This window comes from Armigeres subalbatus, chromosome 2 (assembly GCF_024139115.2).
Source record: "Armigeres subalbatus isolate Guangzhou_Male chromosome 2, GZ_Asu_2, whole genome shotgun sequence".
Lineage (NCBI taxonomy): Eukaryota > Metazoa > Arthropoda > Insecta > Diptera > Culicidae > Armigeres > Armigeres subalbatus.
The window spans coordinates 13,159,990-13,177,960 of record NC_085140.1 but is presented as its reverse complement, the minus strand read 5'-3'; the positions used below and the strand labels follow the sequence as shown (position 1 = coordinate 13,177,960).

General features: G+C 42.1%; 1 protein-coding gene across 6 annotated transcripts in view; it reads right to left on the bottom strand.

The window, feature by feature from the left end:
• LOC134217767 (uncharacterized) overlaps nucleotides 1–17,971 on the bottom strand; it is a 566,229-nt gene that overhangs the window by 187,338 nt on the left and 360,920 nt on the right. For all 6 annotated transcript variants that reach the window (XR_009981158.1, XM_062696573.1, XM_062696572.1 and 3 more), the window contains one exon: nucleotides 4,675–4,907. Coding sequence is in view for 5 of the 6 variants with exons in the window: in XM_062696573.1 (XP_062552557.1) it covers nucleotides 4,675–4,907 (233 nt within the window). In the remaining variant the exon portion in view is untranslated. The remainder of the gene's footprint in view (nucleotides 1–4,674; nucleotides 4,908–17,971) is intronic.

The window sequence follows — 17,971 nt, the reverse complement described above, 5'->3', positions numbered from 1 at the left end:
TAAGGGATGTTTTGAGATCGCACAAACCCATAGTTTGTAGACTCCCACTAAGTGTTCATTAAATCAAAAATACAGACAAAACTAAGTTGTAAAAAAAGCTTAATATTCTGCTGTTGTTTCTGGTGACTCACAAGTAGCTTATGGAATGGAAAAAATACGTAGGTAAATTATTGAATCGTCTCTAACATGGTTAGGCCAAAGTTGAATAAGGTCTTGAGGATTCTAGCCCCATGTTTGCTCGTTTGCTTTATGGCATACAAAAAACAAGGCAGGCTCAACGTTCGTAAGCATTCGGTTATAATGTGACGTAAACTATGATTCGTGGGTTTTCCAATAGTTGTGGTAGAGCGGTTTTCAAAAATTCTACTAATTAAACGCAGCAACCCATCTAACCGGCCAATTAGTTGTCCTGTCAAAACATGATAGAGACGAACAAGTTTTGGAATTCCTTTTAAATTGGTAAGTAGCTTGAAAACATCTTTTTTTCTCACCTTTGCAACAATAGTTGTGATAGTGTTCCCATGGGAACTATGCATAGTTGCGAATCCCGTATAAAAAACTTTTGGGATTCACAACTGGCCGATGTTCTGACAAAACACACAAAGCGCCAACAAAAAATCACCCACTTTTCTGCCCACACTTTCGTTTAGCGGATTTAATCGATCGCAAATCGTATCGAATATCCCCCAACCTCATAACTGAGGATATCATACACCAAATATACGTATGAGTTTATATGAAAAGATTCCCGTGTTCCTTATGCGAACAAAATATCACAAGTCAATCAAAAAGCCGCTTGGTGCGGTTTCGCTGAACCCCGACCAACTATAGGAACATGAATAACAAAATACCGCAACGATTGGAACACTGGATTAATTTCAGGCAACAAAGACGGATCCTAATAAAACTTCAACACTTTTTGAATGAAATAGATTTAATGAGCTTTCGGATGCATCCTCCAGGTAAGCAAAATAAAGTTTAGATTTGATGTAGTCGAGAAATCAGGTCTATTAGGTCTTTTATCCTAGCTGAAGGATAAAGGCTTCCTCTCCGTGATAGTCGTAACAAACTGTGCCGCCCTTGTCAGAACTGTGGAATTTCTTAATGAATGCTAGCTAAGCTAAGAGACGGCAATGTCCTAGTTGGTAAAAGAATGCCAATAAACAGCAAGTGAGAACTAAGTTCATTGATTATAAGAATAATTTTCTACGCCCTCATTAGTCATTCGCCGTAAAAAGGCTGATTCCCTCACCTATTTATGGATTATGCATTCCCAACAGCATTCGATTCAACTGGCATTCAGCTTTACGACACCACACAAATGCATTAGCGCTATCCAAGTGCAAGCGATTCCATTAGCAACCTAGAGCGAATTGCTGGTATTTATTTCACAAAGACCACCCTAAAATAAGCAGCTCCTGCAGTTTTCCCAGAAGAGACGCTTTCAGTGCTTTACTCCTCCATCTCTGCTCCCACAGTCAGCACAATAGAGCACACAAACACCGCACAAGTTGGGTTATTAAAATAATTTCCATATCCAGCTCGCAATGCCAGAACGCTATAGCTGGCTGGGGTTCCTCCGGCGGTGCTTTGCTGCTTCTAATAATAATCGATGTAAATGTATGATGGAAAAGCTTTGGTACAGTTAGTGGGTGGGTTTGCATTCCATGGAAAGCCACCCTCTATCGGTCTCGGTTCATTTTTCCAATGGAAAGAGCAAATCAGACCTCTAACAGAATCATGTTGCAATATTTTGAGAGCGACGGATGGAAATATCTGGATTTGTTTAGGAAATAATGCACTAAGTAGGTACATTTGTCAAGTTTATTAATTGGAAGAAGATTTAACTTGAATTAGAGTAGGTAATGAAGCCCTCCTTTGACGTGCGGTAAGATGCGCGGCTACAAAGCAAGACCATGCTGAGGGCGGCTGGATTAGATTCCCGGTGCAGGTCTAGACAGTTTTCGGATTGGAAATTGTCTCGACTTCCCTGGTCATAAAAGTATCATCGTGTTCGTGTTAGCCTCATGATAATACGAATGCAGAAATGGTAACTTGGCTTAGACACCTCACAGTCAATAACTGTGGAAGTGCTTAATGAACACTAAGCTGTGAGGCGGCAATGTCCCAATGCCATTGAAGAGAGAAGAGAGTGGAGTAGGTAATTGTACTTATTTGAGAGAAACGCCTGTAGTCACAGTTCGAAAGTGGCTAATTGTTTTGCTCATTGATTATAGGCACAGCGATTAATCAGTTTGATTTATGAGTTTCAATCGCGTCAATCGAGAACACAGGTGACTGAATTTTCGCCAACAATCAGTTTTAAAATAGGTTCCCAGAAAGTTTTCCCATCCATCATTTCTTTGAATCGTCACCACGCGCAACATTCGAAAATGCAACGTTCTAAAAATGCCACCATCCTATTCGCTCTCACACCATCAATTAGATACGCACTTGTTGACGACAGGATCTTAATTTTTCACCTGTCAACAACGGCGGTATGTGCGCAAAAACTCACCTCATCCGAAAATAGACCCACATACCTACTATTTTTGAACCGTTCTCATCCGATTCAAAACAAACTCGGAATAGAAAAGCGTAAAAAACGGTGGTCTTCATTCCTAGCACCTCCTGCCTAATGGTTTTACAAATATCCACACAGGAAAAAATGAATCGGCAAATATTCAGGTCATCTTTCTCGAGTTATGTCCAGTTGTGACGAGTCAAAAACGAAATACGAAACCAAAGGATAAAAAAATGCACCATCCTCGGTGGAGCTTCGAGGTCACCCTCCGGTCGCGCAGTCAGTCAATTTTTGGTGGAAATGTAAAAATGTGACGCCCGGTGGTCAACTTTTCGCGAGTTGATGAATTTTGAATGCGTACCGAAGTCCGATGAGATGAGCAGCGATGTGCAGTTACAATTGTTTTTGAATATGTGTATATTCCTGATGGATGCTAAAACAATGTTATTTTACGTTCTTAAATCATCAAGTCAATGAAGACTCTCCAAGAAAAAATGATTTGTTTGTTATGATGAAAATATATGTTTTTGGAAATATATTATATGTACAGGGGTTAGACAAAAAGGTTGAGATAGGTAAAAACAAGTCGAAATTCAAATCAGCATAACTTTGCGTATAATAATCCGATTTTAATAAAACCACGACCATCAGAAGCGGACACTCTTCTAGTATACTGTTCCCATGCAAAACCTGAGATTGGTCCTTGACCACCGGAAATGTTCCGGGTTTTCCGAGAGTATGTCCAAGATGCATTTTTTCCACTGCTTGTTATTTTATGTGACGTTAAGTTTCATCATGTTTTATGCTTTCTCCGAAAACTAGAACTAATATGCCGGTCAATGGTGGCTGTAGATCGAGAATCCATCCAAACTACACAGAGATACGGTCATTTCCGTAAAAACGGTACCGGGAACATGATGAAATGATAACAGATCGGAATAATGCAAATATGAGTATCTGACTTCATGGATTTGCGAGACGATGATTACAAAAACATTTCCAAAATGATAGTGTCCACTGCCACCCTTATAGCAGGTTCTATGGACTTTCCAGGAGGGGCCGGTTTTGGCACCATCTGGAACCATGCATATATGGGTGTCAAAATTCATGTTTTCCCAAGACGATGAATATAGGATCTTTATTAGAGATATATTTTGAGGACTGTAAGACTCTTTGGCCAATTTGTAACAGGTTCTGGAAGTTCTGCGAAAGTGACATTTGTTCAGGGTGTATGGCCAATCCCGCATCGTTTTCACGAAAATGGCCATATCTCTGCGTATACCTAACGGATTTTCGATCTGCAGCCAGCATTGGTCAGCATATTAGTTCTATTTTCTGGGGTAAACATAAAACATGATGGCAGTAAACGTCATATAAAATGACAAGCAGCAGAAAAAATGCATTTTTAACATACCCTCAGAAAACCCGGAACTCCAACGGTGACCAAGGGCCAATCAAAGGATTCGCATCGGGCCAGTATACTAGAAGAGTGTCCGCGTCCGATGATCCCAGTTTGATCAAAATCGGATCATTCTACGCAAAGTTATGCTGATTTGAACTTCGACAATTTTTTGCCTATCTCAACCTTTTTGTCTAACCCCTGTATATCTTGAAAAGAAAGGCGTAACGAATGGCGAAGTGCTGAACTCAAAGATATTTTTTCCTTCAAATTTTGATACATGAAAAGAATAAAATGTGAAAAACGAAATGATATGTGTGTTTAGTTATTGCTTTGAATTGAAATGCAACTGAACTTGGCAGAGTTGTTATTCACAGTTTTTCAGACGAAGGAATACAATCAAGTGAAAGCTTAATGAAATGAGTATTTGAATCATTCATTAATTTATCAATGACCATAGCACTTCATTTAAGTCTCTAATTGTTTAATTTTATTGAGGACACGAGAAGGAAATGCCTGTTTCATAATTACACATCTCGCGTGATAAACAGTACGAACATCAATTGAATTAAATGCAACTGTCAATGAAAGACATGCCTTTCAATCTGTCAAGTACCTCATTAGGGTTCAACATATATGTCATTCCAGTGATTCAAATGTGATAGAAGAAGCTCAAAATGTCGCGTCTACTGATCTCTGCTCCATGAGTGTACAGGAGGGATAAATGTGTCCCCTAATGATGGGTCCTTACCCGCTGTATTGGGATGATGCGCTCTCGCGGTTGGTGCTGTTGTGGTTGCGTGTGAGGCTGCTGATAATGTTGCTGCTGTTGCTGTTGAGGATAATTCTGCTGGAGTGGCTGTTGATGAGCGGGTTGCTGCTGTGGTGGATAATGGTAAGGTTGCTGCTGCTGTTGCACTGGCTGCGGCTGCTGATATTCACCGTCAAACTCAGCTGGTGGTGGCCAGGCGACACGCTTCAAACCTGCAACGAGATGGATGGACGGATTTTCATAATTAGATACGAGTATTTCATAAACAGAGCATGTGGAAAATAATTGCTGTTTGCGATAGAATTATTTGTTTCTAAGTAAAGTAGATATTTGTTTTACCCTCCGACGAAAAATTACGTAGTATTGCTATGATTTATGTACACCCTTCAATTATAACTCGTACAGTGAGACGAAAACAATAACCACAAGCAATTTTACGAGAAGCACTTATAAGTTGAAAAAGAGCAATTGAAGGGCTTATGAAATTATTATTTTGTTTCAACAACTACCAAATCACGAACGTCCTTCAAGGGGTGCATGAATTCTTTCACATCCTGTTGCCCAAGTAAAGACGTAAGTTCTTTCCGTGCTAGGAACGACTGCTCGAGCGTAAAACACGATCTTGTTAAATGCCGAGTGTAACATTGGCTACCGCTTCCTCTGTTTAATTATGACCAGCATTTTGCTCTAGACTTACTTTTTCCGTGTCGTCATCGACTGCCACAGCACCGTAATTAAATCATTAACTGTTGTTAAATTTCCAAGCAAACCCCTTTGGGCTCGCGTTTTTTTATGGCAGACTGGATAATCAGCAGGATCCGGTGGGGTTGGGTGGTTTTAAAAGTACTTTTTTTGGCTCAAGCTATTTTTTGCCATCATGTAGTGATTTACGCCCCGCATGGCTACGGGTGGTTAAGCGCTTACAGGTATACCAACCGACCAGCATATAACAAGCGAGCAGATGTGAAAATTCGATTTCTCTGCAATCCAATTCGCGTTGAAGTGAGTGTAAAATGAGATTTCTGACCGGTTGCAATTTGTTGCTTTATTGTTCGAACGTGGTGAGAAAACAAATTGGATTGGAAATTCGAACACCACACGGTGTTGAAATCGCGATCGATATCGAACTTACATTTATCAGCGGTTTTATTCAGTTGGAAATCTTCGATTTTTATTGTTTTCTACCCAGAATATAGATTCATGTATTCGTGGACATTCAAATCTTATGAAAATATTTTTAGCATCAAAAAGCTTTATAACAAATTGAAACGGAAACACATGAGCTTGTCTAGGCATTTGGTTGATGCGCATATGCGGCTTATTTATTATGATAGCATTGGATATTTTTTTTTAATATTTGAATATATGTGATATTGACTGGTGGATTCAGTGGTGGGGCCTTGTTCGGCGCATGCACGCTATAGTTCTAAAAGGCAACGTTTTTGCAACAAGTGGTTCCTCATCAAATGACAATAATGGTGCATCGCCATGGCGCGCCAGTGCATTGGTGGTGGAGACGCATGGTGAATTGTAGTGATGTCTGTAGATCTGATCTGCAGGCTTGCCAAAAACTCCTTGCCGAGTAGAAAATGAGCAAGAGCAAGAGTTTTTATGAGGAGTAGAAATAAGCATCAAAATTCACAACATTGTGCATCTTTAATTCGAGCTTGTGCGTCGAAAAACAAGAGCGAGTCTATCTGTTCATCTTTTTCTTGTGGTACATCACTCATTCACACTCAAACTCAAAACAGCCTCCAAGATTTTAATCACATACCTACAAAGCTTCGCTCCGGAGGCTCGATGAGTGCTCTTTCGCCCGACACCTCACTCACATGTGTTTTTATTTTGCTTTTTCTCACTCTGTTTTTTTTGTACCTCTGTTTTTTTACGCTTCCACTCAATTGTGAGCATGCGAAGGCAGCATTTTGCTGATGATGATTTTAATTGACTCTAGCGAGTGTGAGAGTTTTGTCAAGCCTGGTTTTCTGTATTAAAATATGTTTGCATAGGATATTTCATACCATGGCATCGAAATCCGTACACCTAAGCAATTTAATATATGAAAAGGTCTGTAGAAAATACGAATCAGTTGCAAGTAAAACGTTCGTCATTGATACAAGAGCCTTTATTTTTTATGTGTTCCACTGTATTGAATTGAAAACGTCGAAAAATATGATAAAATTACTTCGGACTTAGAATCTTAGGATCATAATCCGTACAGCTATTTTCTAACTAAATATTTAAATTAAGGTGAAACTGCCCAGAGTCCAAATAAATTATACCTCGCGTTATCAGAGGCACCAATCTTGATAAACAAGCAATGAATAACGGCCATCTTTCTATTTTGAATTTGCTGCGTCGCAGCAAGCGTAGAATGAGAATATGACAGCTGGTCGTTGCTTCAGTATTGATAGTGGTGCCCTTGAAAACGCGAGGTGAGTGTCTATCTAACCCCCACTGTCTGGCAGTGATGTTATGGAAGAAAGCTATCTGTATTACATGATTCAACAGTCAGATTTAATCCGAGAGTTAGAAAGTGCTAGCTCTATTGCAGCTCCAGTGACCCGTTTCAGGCTGCCTGGTATCCCTAGCAGCACAATTCACGTTGATTTGGTTGATATAACTCATATATGACCAAATTTAGTCTTATATGAGTATAATAGACTGATTTACAACATGTGTGTTGCTCGGGATTTCATGACCAGTTCGAGATCACTTTTGCACACAACAAGCCCCGCTTGCTTATGCTACCATTAACAATTGGATAATGGATTCGTAAACAAACTTCCGGGTTCTCTAATCCAGCGCGTATTTAGTTAAGAAATTATATAATTATAACATTTTCATTTGTTGAAATGAAAAAGAAGTAGAACCATTATGAAACAATCTCACCAAATTTGTCCACTTGCGTAGAACTGTGCACGCTCGATCCGTGTTGCGCCTGCGAATCTTAAATTCAAATGCGACGCATTATGACGAACATACACCAATCATCAGCCGAAGTGGATGGATGGTCCTCGGCAAAAATTTGATTTTTCACTTGAATATTAGACCTGTGTGCCGCCACGCCACCGCCGCTGACGGTTTTCTTGGAGAAACTACCGGAGAAATTCCTGGAGGAACTTCCTGAGAAATTCCTGGAGTAACTTCCGGAGAAATTCCTGGAGGAACTTCCGGAGAAATTCCTTAAGGAACTTCCGAAGAAATTCTTGGAGCAACTTCCGGAAAAGTCCCTGGAAGAACTTCCGGCGGAGTTCCTGGAGGAACTTCCAGAGATTTTCTGGAGGAACTTTCGGAGGAATTTCTGGAGGAATATCCGAAGAAAATCCTGGATTAACATCCGAAAGAATTCTTGGAAGGACTTACGGAGGAATTCCAGGAGTAACTTCTGGAAGACTTCCGGAGGAATTCTTGGAGGAACTTCCGTAGGAATTCCTGGAGAAACTTCCGGAGGATTTCCTGGAGGAACTTCCGGAGGAATTCCTGGAGGAACTTCCGGAGGAATTCCTGGAGGAACTTCCGGAGGAATTCCTGGAGGAACTTCCGGAGGAATTCCTGGAGGAACTTCCGGAGGAATTCCTGGAGGCACTTCCGGAGGAATTTCCGGAAGAATTTCTGGAGGAATATCTGAAAGAAATCTTGGAGCAACTTCCGGAGGAATTCCTGAAAGAGTCTCCGGAGAAATTCCTGGTGCAACTTCCGGAGGAATTCGTGAAGGAATTTCCAAGGGAGTTCCTGGAGGAACTTCCAGAGGAATTACTGGAGGAATTTTTGGAGGAATTTCTGAAGGAATATCCGAAAAAAATCCTGGAGGAACTTTCGGAGGAATTCCTGGAGGAACTTATGGAGGAATTTCTGGAGGAACTTCAGGAGGAACTCCTGGAGGAGCTTCCGGAGGAATTCCTGGAGGAACTTGCGGAGGAATTCCTGGAGGAATTTCAGGAGGAATTTCAGGAGGAATTCCTGGAGGAATTTCAGGAGGAATTCCTGGAGGAACTTCCGGAGGAATTCCTGGAGGAACTTCCGGAGGAATTCCTGGAGGAACTTCCGGAGGAATTCCTGGAGGAACTTCCGGAGGAATTCCTGGAGGAACTTCCGGAGGAATTCCTGGAGGAACTTCCGGAGGAATTCCAGGAGGAACTTCCGGAGGAATTCCTGGAGGAACTTCCGGAGGAATTCCTGGAGGAACTTCGGAGGAATTCCTGGAGGAACTTCCGGAGGAATTCCTGGAGGAACTTCCGGAGGAATTCCTGGAGGAACTTCCGGAGGAATTCCTGGAGGAACTTCCGGAGGAATTCCTGGAGGAACTTCCGGAGGAATTCCTGGAGGAACTTCCGGAGGAATTTCTGGAGGAACTTCCGGAGGAATTCCTGGAGGAACTTACGGAGGAAATCCTGGAGGAACTCCCGGAGGAATTCCTGGAGGAACTTCCGGAGGAATTCCTGGAGGAACTTCCGGAAGAATTCCTGGAGGAACTTCCGGAGGAATTCCTGGAGGAACTTCCGGAGGAATTCCTGGAGGAACTTCCGGAGGAATTCCTGGAGGAACTTCCGGAGGAATTCCTGGAGGAACTTCCGGAGGAATTCCTGGAGGAACTTCCGGAGGAATTCCTGGAGGAACTTCCGGAGGAATTCCTGGAGGAACTTCCGGAGGAATTCCTGGAGGAACTTCCGGAGGAATTCCTGGAGGAACTTCCGGAGGAATTCCTGGAGGAACTTCCGGAGGAATTCCTGGAGGAACTTCCGGAGGAATTCCTGGAGGAACTTCGGAGGAATTCCTGGAGGAACTTCCGGAGGAATTCCTGGAGGAACTTCCGGAGGAATTCCTGGAGGAACTTCCGGAGGAATTCCTGGAGGAACTTCCGGAGGAATTCCTGGAGGAACTTCCGGAGGAATTCCTGGAGGAACTTCCGGAGGAATTCCTGGAGGAACTTCCGGAGGAATTCCTGGAGGAACTTCCGGAGGAATTCCTGGAGGAACTTTCGGAGGAATTCCTGGAGGAACTTCCGGAGGAATTCCTGGAGGAACTTCCGGAGGAATTCCTGGAGGAGCTTCCGGAGGAATTTCTGGAGGAACTTCTGGGGGAATTCCTTGATGAACTTCCGCAGGAATTCCTGGAGGAACTTCCGGAGGAATTCCTGGAGGAACTTCCGGAGGAATTCCTGGAGGAACTTCCGGAGGAATTCCTGGAGGAACTTCCGGAGGAATTCCTGGAGGAACTTCCGGAGGAATTCCTGGAGGAACTTCCGGAGGAATTCCTGGAGGAACTTCCGGAGGAATTCCTGGAGGAACTTCCGGAGGAATTCCTGGAGGAACTTCCGGAGGAATTCCTGGAGGAACTTCCGGAGGAATTCCTGGAGGAACTTCCGGAGGAATTCCTGGAGGAACTTCGGAGGAATTCCTGGAGGAACTTCCGGAGGAATTCCTGGAGGAACTTCCGGAGGAATTCCTGGAGGAACTTCCGGAGGAATTCCTGGAGGAACTTCCGGAGGAATTCCTGGAGGAACTTCCGGAGGAATTCCTGGAGGAACTTCCGGAGGAATTCCTGGAGGAACTTCCGGAGGAATTCCTGGAGGAACTTCCGGAGGAATTCCTGAAGGGACTTCCGGAGGAATTCGTGGAGGAACTTCCGGAGGAATTCCTGGAGGAATTTCCGGAGGAATTCCTGGAGGAATTTCCGGAGGAATTCCTGGAGGAACTTCCGGAGGAATTCCTGGAGGAACTTCCGGAGGAATTCCTGGAGGAGCTTCCGGAGGATTTTCTGGAGGAACTTCCAGAGGAATTCTTGGAGGAATTCGGCCACCAAACCGTAGGCGACAGTTGGTGGTTGGTATCGTGGTTGCTCAGCACTCCGCCCTGACACCCCTGTCCAGTATAGGCTAACTTATCTACCGAGCCAGAGGTAACACTTTTTTTAATCTTCAAATATTAAAGGCACCATGCCATGACGCTTCTTTCCAGGCAAAGGAAACCGAAAATTTCCCAGCGTGCTACGTAAGTATGACGTCAAACAAACTCTGAGCGAGGATTACCAGCCACCGCTCCTGTTTCCAATAGACTACAATAGACTAAAAAGTGGGATCAGAGCGGAGGACCAAGACGTAGCTAGCCTTCGGGATCGAACAGCGCTGCTCGATTACTCCATCGTCATCCAACATGTCTTCGCATTCGACCGCACAAAAATGTTGGATTCTAGTTTTGAGGAACAAAATTTACACATTCTAGAAATATGTCACATCGTAAACACATAACACACAGTCAATAAAGGTACAAATAAAGAAATAGTCCTACGTCAAAACACGTGGTGAATATGAAATTCAGCACTTAATTATTTTTACAATCACTTTAAATAGAAGCTCTTTCCCGGTATAAGGCGAACAGAGTAGAAAATTTCTTCTTCGAAAAAAAAATGCGTTTGCCCGGTATGAGGCGAACAGGCGAACATTATCTTTTCATCTTTTTTAATGCGAACAGAGAAGATATCTTATGCACCAGATCAATGCGTGTGCCTGGTATACGGCGAAAAGAGGAGATAATGCCTTCTTCAAATGGCTGCATGCATTTGCCTGCTATAAGGCGAACAAAGCAAGTAATGCCTTCTTTTAATGAACGCGTTTGCCCTGAGCTAAGGCATAAAGTAGAGATAATGCCATTATTGATACGTATAATGATATGCAAGAAAAAGAAGATAAAGTCTTCAAAAATACACAAAAATTAAAATGTAAAATTTCACTCTCCTTCGTCGCTTTTTCACATTTGAATCAAAGTTTGTTTTTTCCCGAAAATAAAACTTAGGTTGCATCGTCAATACGGAAGTCCGTTCCATCGGATTATCCTTGGTCTTCTTGCAACCGTTTACCGCCGGCTTTCTACAAACTTCTGAAGCCATATCCCTACGTACTAAAACAGCGGTTTTCAACCTTTTTCATGAGAGGTACCTTTTCGAACTTTGCATTAATTGGGGTACCCTTTATTTTTCGCTGTAATTGAAAATAAGCGAAACTCTTAAGATATATGAAAAAATGGACGTAAAAGCTAATGGGATATATGGCTCTCTATAGAACTCTATGGCTCTGTTTCCAACTCCATTAGGTTTAACCATTTTTATCACTATTGGAAGCTTCTGCGCCTCTTGAAGGAAAACTTCTGAGCATATTCAAGTGACGCTTCCGAGCTTCTTGAAAGGACGCTGCTGAGCCTTTTTAAAGTACGATTCCGAGTCTCTTGAAATGAGGCTTCCGAACCACTTGAAAGGAGGATTCCGAGCTTCTGGAAAGGACGCTTCCGATCATATTTGAAGGAGGCAAAGGACATTTTAGAGCCTTTAAATAACTTTAAATGAGGCTTCTGCGCCTCTTGAAGGGAGGTTTCTGAGCATCTTCAATTGAGGCTTCCGAGCCTTTTAAAAGGACGCTTCTGAGCCTTTTTAAAGTACGATTCCGAGCCTCTTTTTTTTTTTTTTTTTTTTTTCTCGTTTGTCGGGTGAAGATCACTGCGTCCAGATTTTAGGACTATTGTGATATACCCTTTTACTGTGAAATACGCAAGTTATCTCAGTAACATGTTTGTCACTGAGATACCTTGGTATCGACTGAACTCAAGACCATCTATTATTGATGAATAGAGATCCTGAGTTACAGTATGTGACTCCCCCATTCTGGCGAGACTAGCTTTATGAAGCTAACCACGTCCTTGGGGGATAAGATCCATATGTCAGCAGGCCCTAAAAAGGGCTTGCTGAGAACTTTGAACCTACGTTGGGTGAGTGCACTGCAATAGCAGAGGATGTGTTCTGATGTTTCTCTCTCCTCGTCACAGAAGCGGCAATTTGAGGTTTGGATTGCTCCGATCTTTTGTAGATGGTATCTGCAGGGGCAGTGTCCAGTTATTAGACCGGTGTAGATGTTGAGATCCCTTTTGTTGAGACCTAATAGTTGTTGGGTTTTCTTGGGGTTAATCGTTACGAGCCTTTTGGATTGGCTCGTATGGGGAAGTGCATTCCAGTTTGATGTGATTTGACTGACCATATATTTGTTCAGTTCCATTTTTACAGAGCAGTCTGAGATCCCGCAGAAGGGCTCAGGGCCAATGAACCTTTCATTAGATCCATTCCTGGCTAGCTCATCAGCAATCTCGTTTCCCTCTAGACCCGTATGTCCTGGGATCCAATATAGGTAGACTCGATTGCGTATGGATAAGTTTTTCAAAGCCAGAATGCATTCCCACACTAGCTTTGAGTTACAAGTGTAGTTATTAAGCGACTTAAGTGTTGCTTGACTGTCAGAGAAAATACATATTTTTGCAAATCTATACTTTCTCCTCAGGCATAATAACACGCATTCTAATATTGCATATATTTCCGCCTGAAATACTGTGGGCCACTGTCCTAAGTGGACAGAAATTTTTGTTGTAGGGCCATAGATTCCGGATCCTGTCAGATTATTCATTTTCGAACCATCTGTGAAGAAATTTATAGAGCCTGTTGGAACGTTGGGTCCACCTCCTTCCCACTCCTGGCGGGAAGGAATGAACACATCGTAAGGTAAGTCATAATTGACTACCGTTTCCATCCAGTCACTACAAATTCCTATTGCGGGATTTATGGCAAATTCATTTAATATGCTGAGGTGACCCGTAAGGTCTCCTGACAGCAGTGTTTTTGTTCTCTTTAACCTTAGAGCACTTTTTTCCGCTTCCAGCTTTATGAATTGATCTAACCGGGGCAGGTGAAGCATTGCGTCTAGGGCCAAAGTGGGTGTACTACGAACTGCACCAGTGATGGCTATGCAAGCGGTGCGTTGGATTTTGTTGAGCTTAGCCCTTGCAGCAGCCTCATTAGTTTTAGGCCACCAGACAAGGGAAGCGTAAGTTGTCCTGGGACGGACAATGGTTTTATATATCCACATGATCATACTTGGTTTTAGGCCCCATCTTTTACCAAGGGTTTTTGAACAAACCCAAAGTGTATTGAGACCTTTCTGCACAACTGATTGGAGATGAGAGTTCCAATTAAGCTTTGCGTCGAGTATGACACCTAGATATTTTACTTCACTTGAATAAACTAATTGTGTTTGATTCAAGAAAAGGGTTTCAGTTGTACCTTTCTCCGTTTGGTGAAAGGGATAATGGAAGTTTTTGTAGGATTTATGCCTAGTTGATACTTTTGACACCAGGAAAAAGTGTGATTACGATAACACTTTCGAATTTGCCTCGTACAATAATGACAACGTCATCAGCATATCCAACCACTTCGAAGCCTCTTCTCTCTAAGCTGTCTAGAAGCTCATCCACCACCAGTGACCACAACAAAGGAGAAAGCACTCCGCCTTGCGGACACCCCCTTGTTGCTTTAACAGTGATGTATGAACCGCTAAGCTCAGAGGAGATTTTCCGATTAGCTAGCATAGCATGTACCCAGGTAGCAATGTATGGGTCGAATTTTCTCCTCAACATTGCTGACCCTATAGACGAATAAGAAGCGTTATCGAATGCGCTCTCAATATCAAGAAATGCTACAAGAGCAATTTCTTTTGCATTAAGTGTTTTTTCGATTTTTTGAACTACCGTATGTAGTGCCGAGATCGTAGATTTTCCACTTTGATAAGCGAATTGGTTTTTTGACAAAGGCATTGCTTTCATAAATTTGTGATTTATGTACTCGCATAGTACCTTTTCCATAATTTTGAGCATTACAGAGGATAAACTTATCGGCCTGAATGCTTTGGGGTTGGTTTGGGGTTGGAGCCTCTTGAAAAGATGCTTCCGAACTATTTGAAAGGAGGTTTCTGAGCTTCTGGAAAGGACGCTTCCGAGCATCTTGAATGGAGGCTTCTGAGCCTCTTAAAAAGAGGCTTCCGAGCCTTTTTAAAGGAGGCTATCGAGTCTCTTGAGAAAAGGCTTCCGAGCCTTTTGAAGAAGGCTTCCGAGCCTCTTGAAAGGAGCCTTCCGAGCTTTTTGGAAGAAGGCATTCGATCCTCTTAAAAAAAGACTCCCAAGCCTCTTGAAAGGAGGCTCCAGTCCACTTAAAACACGTCTTCAGCGAATCTTGAAAGGAAGCTTCCGAGCCTCTTGAAAGTTGGCTTCCAAGTTTTTTAGGAAGGATGCTTCCAAGTCTCTTAATAGGAGGCGTCCGGGCCTCTTAAAATGAGGCTTCCGGACCTCTTGATAGAAGGTTTTCGGGCCATTTGAAAGGAGGCTTCCGGGCCTCTAGAAAGGAGGCTTCTGGGCCTCATGAAAAGAGGATTCCGAGCCTCTTGAAAGAAGTCCTCCAAGCCTCTCAAAATGAGGCTTCCGAGCCTCTTGAAATGAGACTTTCAAGCTTCTTGAAATGAGACCTTCGAGCTGCTTGGAAGTAGGCTTCCGAGAAGCGTAAAGGGGCGATTCAAATTTTCTTGCTACGAAACAACTGATCTTTTAGGAAAAAAGCTTTCATACCTCTCAAACAAAGGCTACGAAAGCATTAAATTTTAGTTCAGAAGCATATTTTCAACATATTCTTCAACAATTTTTATTTTATTTTTATTATCACTATGTTTTGATTGTAATTTTAATAGTCCGCCATTACGCATTTTTGTTCGAGGTACCCCCAGGGGCCAGCGAAGATACCCCTAGATGTACATGTACCCCAGGTTGAGAACCGCTGTACTAAAACACCATTTTTGTTATTCTGTCAATTTTATTTTGTTCACGAGCTTTATGTATGAGAAGATGCTGAAAAATCTTTCCACAAACTTCAATAAGCTCTAATGGACAGGCACACGAAGTGGAACGGGATTTTATGGGACGAGAATTCTTCATTGCATACTGTATTGAAACAGTTCAAAATGGAAGAGCTTATTATTGTTGTCGTTGCCAGTCCATCTAATCGTGAGTCCAGTGTGTGCGTTTGTCTATGTCGTGTATCCATAGATCGTTGCATTGTTCGGTTGCCATTTTTCCGGGTAACGTTGGAGGAATGCATCCGAGAAGAACAAGTTGCCAGTCGTCATCAGGCAGGCGGGACGGTAAGGCGCGTTCCCCAAAATGCCACCGTATGGGCTACGAATCCGGCGACTGACGAGGGTTTGGTGGAGGGGCTAGGAATCGAACCTATGACCATTTGCTTGTAAGGCGAACTTGTAGCCAACAACGCTACGGGACCCCCGTCATTCATCTTCTTCTTCTTCTCAATAGCATTGGAACATTGGCGCCTCGCTGCTTAGAGTTCATTCAACACTTCCACACTCGAAGAGCACCAGGACATAATTTTATTTAATATTTGTAACGGTCTTATACACATTGACGATACATTCACAGCTAAAAATTATGCGAACGCCAATGACTTTATGTCAAACTATGCAGTTTTTTTTGTTTTTTAGATTTATCTACACGGCAAAAACTCAACACGCTCAATTTAACTGCTCCATCTATTGAATGTTCAACTTTACAATCACTATAATTGAAAGTGATATTCCTTTGATTATAAAGTGGTGTCATTCAAAAGTGTGTTGAATGCAGACAATTCCATAACATCAACACTGTTGATCAAAGTGCTATTAACTGGATATTGAAATCTTCAGCACTTCGATCAACGCCAATAATGCCTACACTAGAATTGAAAAAGCTATGCTATTTAAGAATTTACAGGTTTATGACTATTGATTCAATTGTCTAATCTGTTCTGCTAAATTCAAGAGGTATTTCGAAGTGTGAGATGAAGTCATGGTAAGACGAAGAATTTTCATGCAAAGGCATGTCATTCAAATCTAAGCTGATGTAATTCTATGTTTTATTTTGTTGTGTTATATTCAAAATTTTCTGCAGGTCAAATATAATTGGTGGTCTTTGAATGTAACGAGTGCAGCTATTGATATTGCTTTGATTCTAAAGTAGTGCATATTCAAATGCAGAATAGTTCGCATGGGCGTGTATATTCTTTACCGTGCACGTACTGGACAGGCATGCATTTTCACATCACTAATTAAAATATACTGGATGTAAAAAAAAATCTTCAATGAGTAAACTTTATAGAAATCGTAATTTTGAAAACGGTGCGCCAAATAAGAATGAAAAGCATGGTCGTTAATCACATGCAAAAACATCTCTTCTGCAGTGACGCGTCGCATCTGTGGTGCATGTTTTACACACTTGACGCGGAACAATGGAAATAACGAAAGTAATTTCATTCGACTAAAATACACTCCATTGTTCAATTCAAAGTTTAATTCGCTCATTCCTGATTAAATGCCATTTAATTTATTTCAACCATTTCGATTTCGTTCGAGTCCATTCGGTTGCCCACGGTTCACAACTGTAGCTACGAGAAAGGGTGAAAAATTAACGACCGATTTCTGCTGACCAATATTTTCGCACCTTTTTCTTCCAACGAAGTAATTTTGGCTGCCTGTCTGGAGACAATTTTCACAAGAAAAAAAACACCAATTCCTTCACACCACTAACGATCTAATAATAGCACAAATCAACGCTGGACACCATTAATTGAACCACCAAATCAAAAACTTCGAACACAACACCATTACGCGAAATAGCCTCGAATTGGTAATTTTCACCTTTTTTCCTCCGGCGACGACGGCTACGGTCACTCTCCGAGCGTTATAAAGTACCGGCACGGTGCATAGAACACGAATCTTGGCACTAAACTGAACCGTACCGGGTCAATCCTCAGTTTTCATCTTTTTGCGCGACGCGCTCAGGTGTATCCCATCAGCAGTTTCCACATAGAACACAAATGGATTGAAGCAAATGAAAAATGGCTAAAACTACTATTTGTCAGTAAGGTGACATCATTTCGATGACAAAATTATTAGCAGGTAGAAGGGCATTTCTGAGCGAATTAAGAAACTGAAATAAAGAGAATTAGTCTTTCAGACTATAAAAGTTTTCTTTTTATAACTTCTGTTTTCTGCCTGGTAGCGTCATATAATAAGTAATGTCCATATATTTTTGGTTCATAAACATTGAATCAAAAATTGTATTTTTTTCAATTTTGACCGCACTTTCATTAGATGCACCGTCCACATGTGTCGATCTCCTGCGATGGAACGGTGGGAGATGCGAAATGTCTCGAAGTTCGAGGCTGCCTTTCGGCTTGAGTCATCTGCACGACACGACGGTCATGTCGTCGGTGGACATTGTGTGTTGGTAATTTTTTGGACGTGTTCTATTTTGCGCGACCCAGTCAGTCGGTTTGTTGTGTACCTTGGTGCCCCATATGTACAATACAACATGACGGGTTTGGGAATGGGAGCTGAGCCATGGCCGATCAGTCTAGAAGAGCA